General features: G+C 36.8%; 1 protein-coding gene across 2 annotated transcripts in view; it reads right to left on the bottom strand.

Moving 5' to 3' along the window:
- The window catches only part of LOC123237306 (liver carboxylesterase 1-like), a 50,630-nt gene that overhangs the window by 15,072 nt on the left and 15,113 nt on the right, over positions 1-20,445 (bottom strand). The window contains exons 2-8 of one of the 2 annotated variants that reach the window (XM_044664140.1): positions 19,902-20,106; positions 18,401-18,545; positions 17,005-17,138; positions 10,575-10,728; positions 5,610-5,714; positions 5,182-5,286; positions 3,761-3,799 (exon numbers count right to left, since the gene is read on the bottom strand). In XM_044664140.1, coding sequence (XP_044520075.1) covers positions 3,761-3,799; positions 5,182-5,286; positions 5,610-5,714; positions 10,575-10,728; positions 17,005-17,138; positions 18,401-18,545; positions 19,902-20,106 — 887 coding nt within the window. Of the gene's footprint in view, positions 1-3,760; positions 3,800-5,181; positions 5,287-5,609; positions 5,715-10,574; positions 10,729-17,004; positions 17,139-18,400; positions 18,546-19,901; positions 20,109-20,445 lie in introns of both variants that reach the window. The other variant, XM_044664141.1, reaches the window with a different exon arrangement.

The following is a 20,445-nucleotide window of genomic DNA, read 5'->3' as shown; positions in this document are numbered from 1 at the left end:
CTGATAAGAGGAGGGTAGAATTACTTCATTATTATCATATCATATACGTTGGAGAAGTGTTATTATCATTGATCACAATTTTTAAGTCTTTCCAAGTTGTTCTCGTTATTGTATAAATTGTTCTCCTGGTTTGGTTAACTTTCCTCTTTATTAGTTTATACAATTCTTCCTAAGCTTCTCTGAAACTAACCCTTCTGTAGTGTCTTATGAAGCAACACTATTACATAATTTGTTCAGCTATGCCCTATGGAGAACCTATGGCACGAATGCCAAAGATGGCACCCAGAGTGCTCTCTGTGGGCACTCGGTCACTCAGTATCCCCAGAGTTGGTTACTAGAAAGGCAGAGGGACTTGGGTGGAGCTGCTCCCCTCCCCACCTCCACTGCACCTGATAATATTTTTTCACATTCCCCCACGTCCATCTGCCCAGCAGCCAATGGGAGCACACAGGGGGTAAGGTGGGTGGTTCACAGGCAGCAGAGCTGGAGGGGAGCAGAGCACTTGGGCCACTCCCCTCCCCCTATCTACACTAGCTAAGGACATTCCTCACTTCATCTGCCTCTCTGCCCAGCAGCCCAAGGGGAGAGCTTCCTCTCTCCCCTGTGTGGGGTAAGGGTAGGGTAGGGTATATCCTGTGGTGGTGGGGAGAGGCAGGGCACTTGGTCTGTGGGGTGGGTTGGGGGCAGAGCTCCATCTTTAAAAGGTTTGCCATCACTGCCCTAGTTGATGAACACCTTCCTTTAATTTCCAGTTCTTTGCTTCTTCAAAAAAAACTGTTATACATATTCCTATACATATGAATTATTCTTCACTTTTTTTGATCTTTTCAAAAAGCATTTCATTTCAATGAGCATTTATTAGGCACTTACTATGTGCCAGGCACTTGTATAAAACTCTGAAATATATAAAGTAAACATATTTTATGTATTATGTTATATTGTATAGATATAATGATATATGAAATTTATTATATGACATATAATATTAAATTTAATGTCTATATAATACAAAATATACGAAAACCCTCTGAAATATACATACAGAATGATTATCTTTATTCTCAAGGAGCTTTTGTTCTGATGGAAGAAGTTAACAAGAAAGAAAGTGAGGCAGAAGGGAAGGGAAGGGAGGAGAGATAAAAGGTCCTAGAGCAGAGTTATTGTAGAGAAAGTCTGTGAGAATGAGTCAAGCCTAGAGAGAAATAAAGGCATGACTGGTCTCTTTCTTTAAATGGAGATTTTGTGAGGAAACAGTCAACCAGATAAAGAGGGCATTTGGGGAAGTGCACTTCCAATGTATGAAGTCCAGAGGTAGGGTGAGCCTCTAGGTTGAAGTGAACCTATAGGTTGGAAGAGGTGAGCATGGGAGTGTCAGGAGCATGACCTAAAAAGGTATTTATTTGAGGGTCCAGGACTAGTAGTAGTAGTAGCCTTTAGAAAAAGAGTGAGCACTGCTAGTAACATTGGGGACATAGTAACAAATTTAATTCCTAAACGATTTGAACAATTGTTGTCTAGAGTACCTATCTTTCCCCAGTCCCTCCAGTGCTCCCATTTTCCTTTTTTGGTCACCTTTGTCAATCTGATAAATATATGGTGGCTACTCTGGGTTCTTTTCTTTTGCATGGGAAAATGTTTTTTAAAGATTAGGGTATAAAAACAAATCCTTTAGGTTTGGGTTGGCTATACAGGTTGACTATCAATCATCTCAGTGCTTTTCAGGTAAGAACTATGTGTCTTTTCAATTTTTCAACACTAAGTCAAGCTCTCCCCTCCTCCTGAAAGTTTGTTTTGACTATACATGTCTATTCAGATCTCACCTTCTTTTAAAGTCATATAGCATTGCTTTGTATAATAGAAATTGTATAATAGAAAAGAAGACTGAATTTGCAGCCAAACAGTATTCAAGTTCTATCTTTAAAATATCCTAGTTTTGTGAATCTACCCTCTTTAAGCCCTATCATTTCTTTAACTATAAGATGAAGACAATAAGATACCTGTCTCATGGAATTGAAAGGTAAAAATTTAAAAAGAAAAGGGGCCTGAACCAGATTAAAATGTAATTCGGTAATATTTAACAAAATAAAATTCAATAGACCATGGGTAATGTTAATATGAGGCATTATATATAATATGCAGATATTGTAATTAAAATATATACATAAATATACATAGAGAGAGATCCATGTATTAATATTATACAATCAATCCTCAACTTTTGTGAGCCACAAACACAACCATCAAAATTTCTTGTTGTAAAAGTTGAAAAGCAGAATGCTGACACATTGAACCTATGGCAAATAGAAGTTTAGGTACCCACAACCCCTCAAAATGTAATCTTTCACTAGAGATTGCTGAAAATATACTTCCTATATACAATATTTTATAACAAAATATTAATTCTGATAAAAATGCACTTTTCCAGACATAATAGTCATGAAATAACTCATAAAATACAGTACACAAAATAAAATTAACATGAAAAGAATTTTTTCTCACTAGTAATTTTTCTCTCTAGTAATTCTGTAACCTTTTGTGCCAATGCATTGGTAAAAAAATTATTTTAGACAATATTTATCTATAGTATCACAAATACTGTACAACCAATAAAATTCTTAGAACTAAAACATTTTTAGCCTGAATCTTACCTTACATCAAGCCCATGTGAGGTGATATAGAGTCTATAGCCTCATTGGTGAATCTATTGCAGACGTGCCAGAGAGTGCCAGAGGGGGCTGCTCCCCTCCCCCTCTCCAAAGGCACCTGAGGACATTTTTCACATGACCCCCACCTCTGCCCAGCAGCCCAATAGGTGCACTTCCTCCCTCCCCTGTCTGGGGTAAGGCCAATGACTCACAAGGGGCATGAGGGTTACAGTTTGGGCACTTGGTCTCTAAAAGGTTCACCATCACTGCTCTATTTTATAAATGTAAATTTTGTAAATTTTGCCACCTTGGCTGCCCTCTGAAAACCAAGGGGGAGGTTTCTGGGACTTTAGTGGCTATCAGAAAGTATCAATTACCTTAAAGCCCAAAAGATTGGCACTAGGCTTTTGAAGCCAGATGGGGTGCATAAATGCAAAATGCAGGCACACATGTATACACACCTCCCCCCTTGAGTTTTAAAGGCAAACAATGAAAATATGCAGTGAATGAAGAGGGAGCTCTTCACAATTAAGGAGACCTGTGAAGTGCCTAGGAGGATACGAGCTACTCCACAAACTTACATAGGCACAGAATTTACTAGTATTTACTAAATGAATTGTTTAATTGGTAAATTGAGAAAAGAATTTGCAATGTCAAAACGGACAGTCACAGAAAATAGTTTTGCTATTTGCTAAAAAGCATGAAGTTAATAATTAATCCAAAGCAAAGTGGTTTTGTAACAGTCCCCAAGCATTCACCTCCCAAACTGGAGGGGGATTAATGAACAGAGAGCTGACTGTCTGGAGCTTTGGCCTTGTGTCTGAGAGCTCCTGAAAGAATTCATCAGCCCAGCTCAAGTGTTTCCCTGGAGGCCAGTCTGAAACTGATCAGTCCAGCCACAGCCTCTAGAAAGGGCATTTTTAGCAGTGGTTTAATTGTTTGCATGTTGGGGAGGAGGCAAGGTTAAAGAGGAAGAGAGAGAGAGAGGCTTATACTGGAAGGAATGGATCTGAAATGATTCTATTCACACTGGGCTTCCTCCTTTCTGTTTAACCAGCACTTAAGGAAGCCAAGATTTAAAACCTATAATTAAGAAAACAAGGAAGCTTTTTTACCTCCAAGGGGTCACCCAGGAAATCCAGCCCGAATAATCCCTGTGAAGACATACAAAAAAGGGTAGGTGAGAAAACTTCACAGAAAGAGCTGGTCTTGCTACTTTACAAGCAGATCAAGTTCCTTCTCTTACAGCTACTGTAGGAAGAGATGAACAAGGTTTCAGATCCCTACCTTTTATAGCAGGAGCAAACCCAGGCTATGAGCATTACTGAGATAATGATTGGGTCTCTTGGAACAAAGGTAGGAGCCACCATCTGAGGCTATGGAGGAGCCCCCTCTTACCTATCCATTCCCATATCCAAGATCCCTGGAGGACAAAACAGGCCTCTGCATAAAAGGTGCCTTTAATTTTTTTTTTCAGTGAGTGCCTAATCTGTCAACAATCCTTCCCTGCCCTAATCTCCTACCCCTCCAGGATAGAAACTGGAGAAATAAGAATTCATTGTTCATTTATATAATTCAAGGTTACATTTGCATTTGTTGGAAACATTGCCAATGGGCGAGGAACTAATCCAGGAGCAGCCCCTTCATTTCTGCTGCACAAAATAGCTAGGGTAGATTTATTCATTATCAAAGAAAATCTGGATAGGACCTTGTTCTGCATCACTAGAAGTTAGCTTCTCCAGGATCCTACCAGCCCCCTACCAAATGAGCCCTTACACAAAGCAGAGTATTAGTATTTCATCAAATTACATTTCAAGTCCTAGAAACCATTTTGGCTTCTATTTCAGGAGAGTCTTGCTTAACTGTTTGGTGTGTAGGTGTGCTAGTTAAATATCCTTAGGCTGCATTTTGCACTGCATGTATGGACATGGGATGAAACCTGGGCCAGATGACCTTAACTGAATGGGCCAGAGAAATCCCTGGCAATGGGCAAATCATGCCTCCGCATCTGGCCCAAGGGCCATAGTTTGTCCATCACTGCCTTAAGCAATTCCCTAATCATTAGGGAAGTGCTATGGCCCAAGGGCCAGATGCAGGGGCAAAGTTTGCCCATCATGTGCCCAGTCATTTGGGGAACAACTCAGGGGTCTCAGAGCCTCAGAACTACACATACCCCTGCCTCTTCCTTTGTCTTCTCTGCAATGGCAGATTCTCAGATATATCTGATAATATTACTTTCTTGAATGTGTGGGGAGTTCAAGAATTCTTCTGGTCTACCCCTTGGTCCTCAGGTAGATGGACATCAGGCCAGTAGGTATGAGTACCTGAAAATCATTTTTCTAATCATCATTTAGGTGACTATCAAAACAAGCAAGGTGACTTGGAGAGACTTGTGTGAAAATATTTCTTCCTAAAACATAACTATTTGTACTTCTACAAATGAGAATTTTTCCTTCATAGCAGAACATTGACTTTGCCTCAGGGAACTGGATAGGATCAAGGATATTGTCATGGATGAGAATCCAAGATCACCTACCAATTTCAGACCTGCATCCAGGAGTTGCTCCTCTGACTTTTGCTTCATGCAATGAACCATGCTGGCCGAAGTGATTGCTTTACACCCAGAAAAAGTTGTAATTTTCTGCAACAAGATACAATGGGGCAGTTTATACTAGTGACCAAACAGGAGAATGATGCCTAAATTCATATGTTCATGTGATAGAGCAGTGTAGAGGAAGCAGTATGATACTAAGAGTTCAGGAACCTTACAATGGAGAGCTGGATGAATCTATGCCCTGTGATCAGTTTGCCCTGCAACCTCCATCAGGTTACTTTTGTTCTCTCAAATTCAGATTATACTTCTATAAACTGAATGAATTCGGTTAGTTGATCTCAAAGGTGTAAATCCTATGATTCTATGAATGTAGTGAAGTACTAGAATAAGATATAATGCAAAGAGACAACCTCAGTTGCTGCCATGATGCTGGAATTGTACAGACACTCTGTTAAGGCAACTCCACTCTGAGAAATAGCCCGATGAAAAAGGTTCTTGGCCAATGGAGATAAAACCTGAGAGATAAAACGAAAGGAAAAAAAAATTGTGATTCAAGAGCAGAACTAGAGCTAGAATGGAATAACTATGGCTCTGTCCCTGGGCACTGAAATTTAGAGAGTACCAACAGCACAAAAATTATTTTAGCAGCATAAAAACAACTATGTTCAGTTCTTACACAACAAGAATAATTCATCAAAATGGGAAGCTAAAAAAAAGAAGCTACTATTTGATGAATATCATAAACTCAGAAAAAGAAATTAAACAATCTATAAATTAGCTGCATCCAAAATTTCCATAGACTTACAAATGAATTCTATGAAACAGTCTAAAAGCACTAATACTTTGGAAAAATTATTTTCAAAAGCAGAAGTGAGGCACTACATTAAACTTTCTTAAGAATATAAATATCTTGAGATTTATTTTGAACCAGAGAATTCCAAGATAAGAGAAAAGATACCAACCTCAATAATTAATATTGGTTGATTTTAAAATAAAATACAAGAAGAGTGCGAAAAATATATCCAGAAAATAATTAAATGTATTTTCTAATGAAACTTCATTCATAGTAGGGTTGCAAGGATGGTTAGGCAAGCTATTAGCATAATCAATCATGTAAACAACAAAGATAACAAAAACTGAATGAATATTTAACTAGATATAAAAATCATAGAAATTTATGCTAAAAAATTAAAAGGGTAAGAAAGTATCCTTCTTTATCATTATCAAAACTACATACATATATACATGTATTATATATCATGAACTGGCATTGGTTGCAATGAAGAAATATTTTAAAAAATAAAATGTATTTTTTCCATAGGATAGCGATAAAGCAAGAATGTTTCCATTTACCCATTATTATTTGACATACTGCTTGAAATGCTAACTTTAGCAAGATAAGAATATGAGAGGCATAAACATCAAAAAAGAGAAGAAAAGATCCCTATTTGTAGATGACCCGTTAAAAAACAATTCAGAAAATCATCTAAGAGATTTATTAAAACAACCAATAATCTCAGCAAGTTGAAAGGAAACAAAACAAATCCACAATCATAAATAGATCTATAAAGTATTCACACAAAAGATAAGAAAGAATTATATTATACCTCTTTCAAAATGATTGCAAAATACATAACATGCCTGAGATTTAAACTAAACAAGATATATTAACAAGTCCCTGAGGTATCTCCTCTAGGTCCCTTATTATAGCTCCTTCAGGTTTAAGGTATTTCAAAGATCTACATATATCCAAAATGACAGTTTTTATAAATCCACACCAATGTATTTGTTTTTTTTTCTTTTTAGCCAGAGGACAGAATAAGTTCAAAGAAAAATTCACTTAATAAAAGAGTATAGTAAGAAAATTTGCAATAGAACATCCCCCCATAAATCTATAAATATACAAACCAACAGAAATCATGCAGGAAGGGTATACACTTAGAAAATACACATGGTGAGGCAACTCCCTCCTACAAATGTTGCTGTATAGTCAATGTCTTCTTTTTGATGTTATTACATTGCTTTTTATGGGCTACTGTGCCAGTTCTCTGATGGAGATAATATCTGTGAATAGCTCTGATAATCCCATCATGACTATTATGTACATTGTTGTGATTTGCAGTGAGATGTTGCTCTGCTGGTATCATGGGATCTTGGGCACACAACTCTATTCATCTCTTAATCTCAAATAATTTGTAGTTGCTCCAGTAGCTTCTAAGTATTCAGCTTCTGTTGAAATTTGTTGCCTCCTTTCTTTTGGGCTCCCCTCTTATAAAAATTGCATTGAGGAATTTTTCCTGAATTTATTTAGTAGAGTATGGTAGCTGTGTCTATAATCAGGGAGAAATTCTACCTAGGATTTTATAATCTAAATTCTGGGAAAGAGATCATTGGCTTCTGTTACATATAACTATCTTATTTAGGGTTTTTCATGGTATTTGTCTGAGGTACATTTTGTTGAGCTTGCCCTGAGTTCCAAAATGACTGTCTCAATTCAAGACAACTGTTTGGATGGGCCAGAGATCTGAAAATGCCATAAAATGCATAGTCCAATGGGCTGGAAGTAGAATAAATTAATTTAGGTGCTTCCTCCCTGATCTTGATATGGTCAAGGTTAACTGTAGCTTATGAATTAACTTCTCAAAGAAGCCTGAAAGAAAGTCATTACCATTGAGAGTAACTTGAACCAGGAATATATGGTAAATCTAGAATATTAAAACATAATAATGAAAAATTAAAAACCTTGTAAGGTGAGGTATTTTCCCCCCAGCATGTACAAACTCTCCTTTACACAACTCTTCTTATTCATTAGCCATTTTGACCCTCGAAGTAAGCTTCCCAAAATTGTCCTTCCTCCTCCTCCATCTTCCAAAATCCATATGGTCTTTGACTCTTCCCTCCTTCCTAATCAATACTTGCTTGCAGGAAAGAATTGGAACAACAAATTTACAGAGAGATGTCTAAGGCTAATAAATTACCGGTTGTTTCTATCAATGGGGATGTGAATTTTAACTTGAATATAATACTTTAAGGCAATGGAACTCTTTTGTGAGACTATCATAACATCAGATAGATGGGGTCTTTTTAGAACTCTAGAGATTTCTTGGAGGCTTTGAAATATATAGTTAGAATTATCTTGAATCCCTAAAACTACCTTACCCAAACTTCCTTTCTGTATTACCCAGAATTCCTTTTGCCTTTCATATATAACTGTTTCTATGTTGTCTGTATATAGTTGCAGTTTCTCCACCCCTGTGCTCTCTCTTTGAGGTGAGTGGCTTGGGCAAGTACTGCCTGTTTTCTCTAGCTCTGTAGTTAAATAGTAATAAATCTTTATAAATATATTTTTTAAAAAGGTAAAAGAAAACAAACCAGTCCTAAGGGGATTGATGACATTCTGCACAAAAGAATGCAAGGACTTGATCATGTGTGAGATTTGAGGTTGCAGCGCTTAACATATGTTAAGATGTAGGACTTCCTTGTACCACATTTTATAACAAATACACATCAATTGTTCTGGCTCCATTATCCTGAAAAGTGAAGAAAAGGATGGAACCTACAAGTGCTATTTCCCATGTGTTTCGAGATCTAGTCTCTTTTTCTATTTCTTTCATGATGTGACAATTTAGTGTAGTCCAGGCTGCTAAATTGGGTTAGTGAGTGATTGTCGTTGCAATTATGGGACATGGATTGCTACAAGAACCTGTTGCGATTTGTCTTTTTTTTTTCTTTTTCCTAGAAATTTTTTTCACATTTTTGATATTCTATATTTCCCTCAGATGTTATTTTTTAAAAAATTTCTTTAGATTCTTTGATGTTTTTGATAGTTGATTCATATACCTTATGACTTAGCCATGTATTCCTGTGTGATTCCTATGTGTATTCCTGTATCTTACTCAGGGGGTAATGTATTATTATTCTCCTCAGGGGGTACTATGTTATTGTTGTGAATTTTTATTTGAATTTGAACCTAATTTAGAACAGAAGACTACCTCCCAGAATCCAGAAGACGCCATGAAGATGCCTGCAGAGACAACAAGCTGCACCAGAAGATGAAGAGTGAACTCTGAGATATGGTGAATTTGAACTTTGGGGTGTTGAATGCATTTATTTTGAATAGACACCCTTATGCCAAAAAGAGCACTACCCTAGTTGGTTTTTTGTCAATGCACCTAACATTGGTTTTCTTCTTTCTCCCTTTTATTTCCCTTTTATTCCTGAATTATTGTAAGTTTTAATTTGATTATGTTTCCATGATCCACTGGAGAATCTGGTCTCCCAAAGGATCACAGGGGGAATATATAGTTAGAATTTTCTTGATGCCTAAAACTATATTATCCAAACTTCCTTTCTGTATTACCCACAATTCCTTTTGCCTTTCATATATGTGTGTTGCTACATTGTCTGTATATAGTTGCAGTTTCTCTGCCCCTGCATTCTCTCTTTGAGGTGAATGGCTTGGGTAAACACTGCCTGTTTTCTCTAGCTCTCTAGTTAAATATTAATAAATCTTTATAAGTATCATACTTTGGAGATGCTGAATATTAATTTTAAAATCTAGAGAAATTATGTGTACCTAGAAGTAAAGAATAGCCTTGGTTTGAACTTAGCTGTCTCTAAGCAAGCTCTGATCATGTCTACAGAAGATTCTTAGATTAAAGCAGGCAAAGAAAGGTCTGACTAATTTGCTGATTCATCCTACTTCAATTCAATATAGAAGTCTAAGATCATTCTCTATATATAAATGGAAGTTCCCTTATTAAAGAAATCAGCCTCACTTTTGTTGTATCACCTAAACAGCTTCCCTCATACAATGTGTGATGGGGAAAATGAATTGAAAAGGTTGTCTTTAGTCAGCAACTGTCCTCACTATTTCTACCAGTCTCATTGCTAGGCTCTACTTAGAGAAGGAAAGAAAAATGATGAGACAAGAGAAAGAAAAAGAGATGGGACAGAAAATAGAAAAGAAGAGACAAGAGAACAAGAAACAACAAAAAATAAGAAATGAAGGAAAACATTTTTTATACTCCTACAATTTTTTTCAAATATCATGAAGTCTTTTTAGTCCCAAGTCTGTCAATAACATCCTCCTGCTCAAACCTCACAAAACCCTTTGTTCAGCACATTTTCAATCCACTTAAATATAATATTGTGTATTTGTCTGAGTTTGAATTTTTCCATCTATATGAATATAGAGGCCATAAATTAAATAAATTTAGCATTTTCCCCATTTACCCATTCCTATGTACACAGTAGTCACTTAATAAATGTTTACTGAATAAATGAGAAAAGGGAAAAGTAGATTGTCAAGAGAAAAACCTACTCTCCTGAACTGAGTTCTCCTGAGCCAAGGAACGGTACCCTGGGAAACTCACCAAGGCTGAAACACTGACACCTCCTGCTGACTCTCCAAAGATGGTGACTGAGCCTGGATCTCCTCCAAAATTGGCAATGTTATCCTGAACCCACTGGAGTGCAGCCACTTGGTCTAAATAACCCCAGTTTCCTCGGGCATGTTCATCTCCAGTGCTGCAAGAGAAAGGAGACAAGAGGTATATAATGAATGAAAAGAACAAAGAAAGAAAGAAGGTCAAGGAAATAGTTACAAGTTAAAATCAGGACTAATCACCCCTTTTAGGCACAAGAATTTGTGAGATTAGGAATAAGGGTAATGCTGAATTCCTCAAATTTAGTGAATTTGGGTCATTTTCCCACTTAATTATTTTTACATATCTGTCATATATGTGGGTTCTATACAATTACCAGTTGTGAGACTGTTCGACAGTTATTTAACCTCTGTCTATCTCAGTTTCCTCAATTGTAAAAAGGGAAAAATAGCAGCACTTACCTTACAGGTAAGGTTATAAAAATCAAATGAGCTAATATTTCTATTAAGTGTTTAGCAGTGGCTGGCCCTTAAGGGGTGCTTGAAAAATGCTTATTCCCTCCTTCCTTCCCCTTCTGATTCCTTTGTTATATGTAAATCAAGAAATAGGTCCTTAATTACCTGTTAACTCCACACCCCCTACTTGCCTCCTCAGGGCTTTCTGGATTGTTAACTGAATTTCCAAAAAAGATCAAAATGAAATCTCTGCTTCTCTGGTGTCCACCTCATGCATGATGCTGATGTCCAGAGTCATAACTATCATGAGGATAAGATACTTTGCTTTACTTAGCCAAAATCCAGGGCAAAGAATAGATTTCCTTCCTGGGAATGTGTGTATGGGAGCAGGAAGAGCTTGGGGAAGGCAATGAGAGAATAACCTGTTCTCCTTTTGGAATGAACCATAACCATGCTTTGCCATCTCTAGGGTTATATCTTCTTAGTGCACTTCTCTCAGGACTACTATTTTCCCAAGTCCCTGGGGATGAAAACTAGTGACTATTCTCTTTGTATAACTACACCAGAAATTAGACCATTCTCTTTAATATCACTGCCTCACTCCACACGGAAACAATTGCTTTTGCTCGAGATGAATTGATTCCTACTTTTGGCTTAGAATATGCCTTTTTCTTATATTGTTCCCCTGCCTTAAATGCCATCTTATGACCTTTCTGGTCATTTTCCAAATCCTCTAGGAAGCCTTTCTTTACTAATCCAGGACACAGTGATTTCTCCCTCATTTGAACTTCTATAAGTTTTTTTTAACCCTAATATCTTATGTAATATCTTATATTACATAAGATATTAGGGTTTTATATATATATATATATATATATATATATCCTTCTATATTAATTTTATTTGTTACAGGGCTAGGCAATGGGGGTTAAATGACTTACCCAGGGTCACACAGCTAGGAAGTGTCTGAGGCTGGAGTTGAACCTAGGACCTCCTGTCTCTAGGTCTGGCTCTCAATCCACTGAGCCATCCAGCTGCCCCCAACTTCTATAAGTTTTGACTGAGTGCTGGGCTTGTAGTGGAGGACCTCAGTGCATTTAATATCATTGATGACCTTGGCCAAGCTGCTTAACTTCTCTAGGCCTCAGTTTTCTTAACCATAAAATCGGGGGGAAAGGGTTAGAGAAGATGACTTCTAAGGTCCCTAGCAGGCATATGATCCCACTTAGCAGACATTTCTTTGCATTATTACTTAAATGTTTCAAGTACATCTCATCTTTCCAGCTAAATGGTGACTACATCCAACATTTTTATATCTGCTTCAGAGGTAGACATAGATCCATGTATCTGTTACTTTGAATTTAATATGACAAAAAGCTATGATTTTTATAAATACAGATTATAATCCCTATAAATTTTAATCTTCACTCATGGGCCAACAATGGTGATTAGCCTCTCCAAATCTAACTAGACTGCTCCTTAAAGTGACAGCTAAATGGGACCTGCCAGAATTTATATTACACTAGCATTCATTTTTTTTTAAATCGTGGAATGACTATACCCCAAAAGGCTATAAAACTATACATACTCTTTGATCTGGAAATACCTCTACTGGATCTGTTTCCCAAAGAGATGGTAAAAAAGGTGAGGGGACCTGTTTGTACAAAAGTAGTTATAGCTGAGATGTTTGTGGTGGCAAAGAACTGGAAATTGAGGGGATGTCTAATATTTGGGGAATGGCTTAACAAATTGTGGTACATGTTGGAAATGGAATACTATTGTACTATAAGAAATGATAAGCAAGATGATTTCAGAAAAAGTTGGAAACATCTGCAGGAAATGGTGCAGAGCGAAATAAACAGAACTGGTAGAATATTATATATAGTAACACCAATATTGGATGATGATTATCTATGGAAACTTGGCTCTCTCAGCATTGATCTGGGATAATCCTACAAGACTTATGATGAGAATGCTATCTACCTCCAGAGAAAGAACTGTTGGAGTCATCTTTCACATCAGTGTATTTATGGGTTTTTTTCATGGGAATTTGATTATATAAAATTTTGCTCTTACAACAATGACCAATATGGTTATGTATTTTGTATGACAATATTAAATGAGAAAGAAAGAAAGAAAAAGAAAGAAAAATAGGAAGAAAGAAAGAAAGGAGGAAAGAAGGAAAGAAAGAAAAAAGAGGAAATAAGGGAATGGCTGAACAAATTTTGGTAAATGATTGTGATGTGATACTGTGATTATTTTTTTTTAATTTGGGAAGAGTTGCAGGGTATAAAATAAACCTACACGAATCATCAGCATTCCTATATATTTTCAACAAAACCTAGCAGCAAGAGTTAGAAAGAGAAATTCCATTTAAAATTACTCTAGCAAGATAAAATACCTGGGAATCTACTTGCCAAGATAAATTCAGGAATTATATGAACATAACTACTAAACACTCTTCACACAAATAAAAGTAGATCTAAACAATTGGAAAAACATCAATTGCTCATGGTTAGGATGAGCTAATATAATAAAAATGACAATCCTACCCAAATTAATTTACTTATTCAGTGCTATACCTATCAAACTACCAAAACATTTTTTATAGAATTAGAAAAATTATTACAAAATTCATCTGGAAGAACAAAAGATCAATAATATCAAGGGAAATAATGAAAACATGTGTAGAATGGAGGCCTAGCTTTATCACATTTCAAACTATACTATAAAGCAGTGATCATCAAAATTATATGGTACTGGCTTAGAGATAGAAACATGGATCAATGTAATAGACTTGGAGTAAATGACAGTAGGAAGATAGTGTTCGATAAACCCCCAAATCCCAGCTTTTGGGACAAGAACCCACTATTTGACAAAAACTGCTGGGAAAAATGGTAAACAGTATGGGAGAAATTAGGCTTAGATCAACACCTTACTCACTATGCCAAGATAAATTCAAAATGGATAAATGACTTAAATATAAAGAGGGAAATCATAAACAAATCAGGTGAGCATAGAATAGTATATCTGTCAGATCTATGGGAAAGGAAGGAATTTAAGACCAGTCAGGAGATAAGGAACACTATAAAATTTAAAAGGAATAATTTTGATTATATTAAATTAAAAAAGTTTCTGTACAAACAAAACTAACACAACCAAAATTAGAAGGGAAGCAACAAATTGGGAAAAAAATTTTATAACAGAAACCTCCGACAAAGGTCTCATTTCTCCAATTTATTAGAAGCTAAGTCAATTGTACAAAAAAATCAAGACATTCCCCAACTGACAAATGGTCAAGGGACACGAATAGAGAGTTTTCATATAAAGAAATCAAAACTATCAATAAGCCCATGAAAAAGTGTTCTTAATCTCTCATATTTAGAGAAATACAAATCAAAACAATGCTGAGATACGACCTCATACTGTAAAAATAAAATTAGGAGAGCAATGCAAGGTGCAAGGAAAATTAAAGAGACTCTTGTTTATGAAAAATAAACTTTTATTTAAATATATATGAAGAAAAAGGATTTCTAATTCTAAGGGATTCTAACTCCACCCAAATAAACTCCCAGGTCCTGCAAGGAACTGCTTCTCCTATGGTTCACAGGCTATGCTAATTCTCCCTGATCTAACTAACCAAATTTATACTATTCTAAATAAACATAACCACTCTAACTCTTAACTTCAACTTTAAGTTATAAAGATAACCAAGACTAGCTGGTTGAGTCTCCACAAGAATCAGGTTAGGATTCTGAGCCTTAACAGACTTCTTAATTTAACTCCACTCCTTCAAGTCTTTCCCTCAGACAGAGATAGAGAGAGGCAAAGATGTTACCTTCTCCAGCCCTGAGATAGAAAAAAGCTGCGTGTGGCTCTGTCAACTGCCAGAAGCCCCCTCCTGGAATGCCACACCCTGAGAGTGTAACTATCATAGAATAACCATTATAACTGCCACCAGCATAAATTAATACTCGTTCTATTTGAAACTCTAATTCTTCCTCAAGCCAGCTTCTCTACTTCTTATTTCTAAAGTAATAAAAGAGTACTTATTTTCTAATATCATCCTCATAAACTTAGCAGATTGACCAATATGACAGTAAAGGAAAATAATAAATGTTGCAGGGGAAGTGGCAAAATTGGGGACATTAATGTGTTGCTGGTGGAGTTGTGAATTAATTTAACCATTCTGAAAGACAGCTTGGAATTATGTGCAAAGGGCTTTAAAAGAAGGCATACTCTTTGATCCAGCCTTACCACTGCTGGGTTTGTACTCCAAAGACATAAGGAAAAATACTTGTACAAAATTATTCATAGCCACACTCTTTGTGGTGGCAAAAAATTGGAAAATGAGGGGCTGTCCATCAATTGGGGAATGGCTGAACAAATTGTGGTATATGATAGTGATGGAATATTATTGTGCTATAAGTATTGATGATCTGGAAGCTTTCCATATGAACTGGGAAAACCTCAATGAACTGATGCAGAGTGAAATGAGCAGAACCAGGAGAACATTGTACACAGAAAGTAAAACATTGTGGAAAAATCCAATGTAATGGACTTTGCTACTAGTAACAATGCAATGAGCCAGGATGCTCCTGAAGGACTTATGAGAAAGAATGCTATCCACATTGAGAGAAAGAACTATGGGAGTAGAAATGTAAAAGAAAAACATATGACATTACTTATCACATGTATATATGAGTATGTGATTTGGGGTTTAGGCCTTAAGATTTTTTACTCTATAGCAAAAATGAATAAAATGGAAATAGGTATCAAGCGACATCATTTGTACAACCCAGTGGAATTGCTTGTCGGCTCTAGGAGAGGGGAAGTAAGAGGAGAAGGAAAGAAAATGAATCATGTAAACATGGAAAAATATTTTTAAAAAATAAATAAAATTTTTAAAATAAAATAAAATAAAACTTGGGAAGACCTACAGAAAATAAGGAAGAATGAAATGAATAGAACCAAGAAAACATCATTTGTAGCACAGAATTAATATTTGAAAAATGACTTGTGAATGTCCACCTCCTGAGAAAGACAGAAACACAGAAGACCTAATCTATATAAACGTATCTTTTTGTCTGCTAATGCCTTCTGTGGTTCAGGAAAGGGAGAAAAGGGTTGATATAACCTTCGAATAAATTCTATTAAAAAGATTAAACAAATAAAATGTGAAATAAAGCACTTGTTAAACAACAACTTCAGGCAGAGTCCTGTGCTTTGTCAGATATTCAATAACATTTATTAACCACCTACTTTGCACCCTCCCCAAAGTACCTTCTGCTTATTTTGCATACTCCTTGAGGGCAAGGGCTGTTTCTCTTTTTCTTTGTTTCTTCAGGGCTTAACAATGCCTTAATAAATATTTACTAATTGACCAACCTAATGAATTATAGGTACTTAATGTATAACTCTTAATTCATTCATAGTAACTGATATTCCAAACTAAATCTCACTAATCATAAAATAAGATTATGCATTCAGAGTTTAGGGACCTTGGAGCCCTTTTAATCCAAACACCTCATTTTACATATGAGATCAATGAGGCTAGAGGAATTTAAATAACTCACCAAGGAAATAAATGACCAAGATAAAATTTGAACTCTGGTCCTCTATAAAGTCAATGCTGTTTCTTGACTACATTTGTGTAGTAACAGTGACACTGGTGATGGTTGTTGGATGTTGATATTATGGTAGGCACTATGACACAGTCTGTGACTTCAAAGGGTTTATATATTAGAAAATAAATCCAACAGGACCCATGTGTAAGTCAACATCTAATAAGGCATATGAATACCTAGAAATGGTCTTTACCATTATGAGTTCACCAAGTTCATGCTTCAAGAGACTACTTAGAGTAGTTGCCAAAGAAGAACACCAGAATTTCAGATCAGTATCTAGGGCAGCTTCACACAGCTCAGGATATTTCAGATGAGCTCCTGGACGGTAAATCTTACCTATAGAATCCAAAGATACCCAGGCGATACTGAATTGCTACTACCACCACATTCTCTAGGGCTGAGAGGGCCAGCCCATCATAGGTTGATGCAGCACCCACCAATAAACCCCCTCCATGGATCCATACCATCACCTGGAAAAGAAAGAAAGATTACTGGTTATAGAAGCCCAGAGCTGGGAAAGGTCTCAAGAAGTCACTTATTTCAGCCCTACTTTCAAGAAAATGAATTAATATCTAAATCAAAATGGTATTCTCATAGGTTCACAGTCATAGAATTAGAGGGGCCCTTAGTTTAACCTCCTCATTTCAAAGATAATATAAATCAATGATTCCCAAAGTGGGCGCTACTGCCCCCTGGTGGGTGCTGCAGTGATTCAGGAGGATGGTGATGACCACAGGTGCATTTATCTTTCCTATTCATTGCTATCAAAATTTAAAAAAAAATTAATTTCCAGGGGGCTAAGTAATATTTTTTTCTGGAAAGGGGGCGGCAGGCCAAAAAAATTTGGGAACCACTGATATAAATGATGTCCTGACAGGTTGGTTGACTTCCTTGAAGTCACAAAGGCAGTATCAGAGGTTGGATTTTAATTTGGCTTCTTGGCCTACAAATCTAGGATTATTTCCAATAAGGCAAACAAATTCCCTTCCAGTGATCTCTACAGAGCCAATATGGTGTGGGTGTGGTAGAATGGGCAGAGGGCTTGGGTTCTCATCCTAGCACTTCAGCTAACGTATTATATGAGCTTAGGTAAATTGCTTCTTTGAGCCTCATTTTATACCAAATAGAAAACAAGAATGTTGTACTAGGCTCCAATCTCCTTTTCAATTGAGATATTTTTATTCCTAGTGCCCTCTGTTGTATAAATGGAAGCAAAAGTGTCTTGGTAAATGTTTCATAATCAGCAACATCCCCTTCCCAAAAAAAGTAACAAGGCACACTTTTAACTTTAATTGTTCGATTAACATTTGTTTTAATTCAAGCTATCTAAATAGCTGGAGATGTTACTAATCAACTATATGACCTTTGATCAGTCTCTAGGTCTGTTTCCTTCTGTAAAATAGGGAACATGACATTTGTCCCTAGGATTGAATGAAATAACGTGAATGAGTTTTGCAAATGTAAGATATTTGAACATTTTACCTTATTTACCACTGTGCATTTCCCACCACTATCAAAGTCTATATGCATCCAAAAATTGGAGTGAGAGAGAAGCTAATTGCCTTTAAAAGACCACATAACTTGATTGCTGGGGAGTAAAAGAAAAGTGAGAATCCCAATCCCATGTCCTCTTTCCCCCTACTCTTTCTTTTTTCTCTAGTTTATAGTGCACATGAGGACTATAAACTACTAACTTCAAAGTCTTAGTAAACCCTAGCCAAAGCCTCCTTACAGGTAACTTGGTCTTCTTTGATAGGTCAGCAGGGGTATAAATGTTTAGGTATAAACAATCTTCAGATATTTTCAAGGAAATTTTTTCATCCCGATTGGTAAAAAGGTCAGAGAGTAATTGTCCAGCCACTGGGTCTTGGGCACACCTGTGTGATGGAATATGACAAAATCACAACTTCTTATCAGGTTCTTAGATCTAGATTTACAAGAGACCTTACCTTTCATCCTGTTCAAGCACTTTATTTTACAGATGGGGAAACTAAGGTCCAGAGAACACAATGGACATCTTGTTGATGAGGAGACTGATTCCCAAGTTCGTACAATTAAATGGCACAGTAGAGACTCCTGGTTTCTCTGATTCCAAATTCAATGCCCTTTTCTATTGTCACATAGAACAGCACTTCTGGAAGACTGTACTTGAAACCATAGAATCAGAGATTATGGATCATAATGAGTTTGGGAGCTAGAAGGGATTTCAGAGAGCATGTAGGCCAAGCACTTCATTTTATAACTCAGGAATCTGAAGCCCAGAGAGGTTAAGCCTCAGGTCACACAGATTGGAGCAGAGTCAGGATTTTAATCCACATTCTCTTATTTCACTCCCTATTCTTTCTCCTAATCCTTTAAGTGAAAGGAGAGACTATGCTTTGGCTTAAAATGATTTTATTTTTTAAATTTATAATTTTTCAGCCATTTCAGTCATATCTGACTCTATGTCACCCCATTTGGGGTTTTCTTGGCAAAGATCCCAAAGTAATTTGTAATCTCCAGTTCATTTTGCAGATGAGAAAACTAAACTCTTAAATGACTTGTCCAGGGTCACACAGCTATTAAGTGTCTGGGGCCATTACTACTTAAAAGTCCTCTGGATACCACTTGAGTCATCCCTAAATTCCCTGGGGATCTGATGATGTTCCTCTCCCAGAAGTTCATTAGATGCCAGAAATCAAAGGTCAGACCCATCCCCACCCATTTTAGTCACCTGATTTAAAGGCTGGGGGCAGGTTGGGCTCACCAATGGCAAAGATTTTATGATTGTGGGGTGGGGCAGTCCTGGCATGAAGGAAGAATGGAGACAAAGATCATTTGCCATGTTTCTTGGTGGCATTCTCTTTCAGTAGATAAAAGTCCACATACAAAAGAAGCAAAGGGCAACAACTTCTAATTCCATGAAGGAAACACACCAAGAACTCTTAGGAATACACGCTCCATCTGGTATGAGTCCTATTATTTGTTCAGCTTGGCTGGCAAATAAAGAGCAAATCAATCATTTCACAACTCTAGGGAAGTCCATGTTGCATAACCTGATGGTTCTCCTAAGCCCTGAGAGGGCTTAAGGTATGGGGTGGGCAGGATGAAGGAACAGGAATGTTTCCCACTGAATAAAGCAGAGACTTCTTGAGCAAAGTAAAGTTCATTGAAAGGATAAGAGCATGGTTCTCCATGTTTTCTTCCACTTTAACTCCACCCTCCCCAAAAGAAGCTGAAGACTAATGGCTTACATGGGTGGGTACGTAGTTGTTTTCTTCACATAGTCCCATGGTTCTGCAGGCTGTGGTGGAGTAAATCTCAGGGGTCCAAGAGGGGCTTTGGCAAAAGGGACACCCAGGAAAACATTGACAGTTTTGTCAAATCCTTTTAGGCTCTCATATTTGCCTTGGACTTTTCCATATTGAGTGTTCACTACAGGTGTTGAAGACTGCTTCCCTGTATGAGAGAAGGGGGGGGTTAATTTGGTAGAATGGGAAAATCACAGGATTAGGACTTGGGGACGTTAGGGCTAGTTCCAAGTCTATTCTTCACAAGCTATATATGATCTTGTACGAGTAGCCTAATCACTCTAGGTCTCTCTTTCAAACCCCATGATATAAGTATAATGCTGTCTCAACTAATTCACACTTCTTCAGTGCTTTACAGTTTATAAAGCATCTTCCTAACAACTCTGGAAGTAGAGTAGCATAATTATCTTAATTTTGTATATGGAGAAACTGAAGTTTAGAAAGGTTAAATGACTTGCCCAAGGATTCAGAGTAGGGGAATATCTTC

Source organism: Gracilinanus agilis, chromosome 2, assembly GCF_016433145.1.
Source record: "Gracilinanus agilis isolate LMUSP501 chromosome 2, AgileGrace, whole genome shotgun sequence".
In the NCBI taxonomy this organism is placed as follows: domain Eukaryota; kingdom Metazoa; phylum Chordata; class Mammalia; order Didelphimorphia; family Didelphidae; genus Gracilinanus; species Gracilinanus agilis.
The sequence above is the reverse complement of the archived record's forward strand: the minus strand, read 5'-3'. Positions and strand labels throughout refer to the sequence as shown.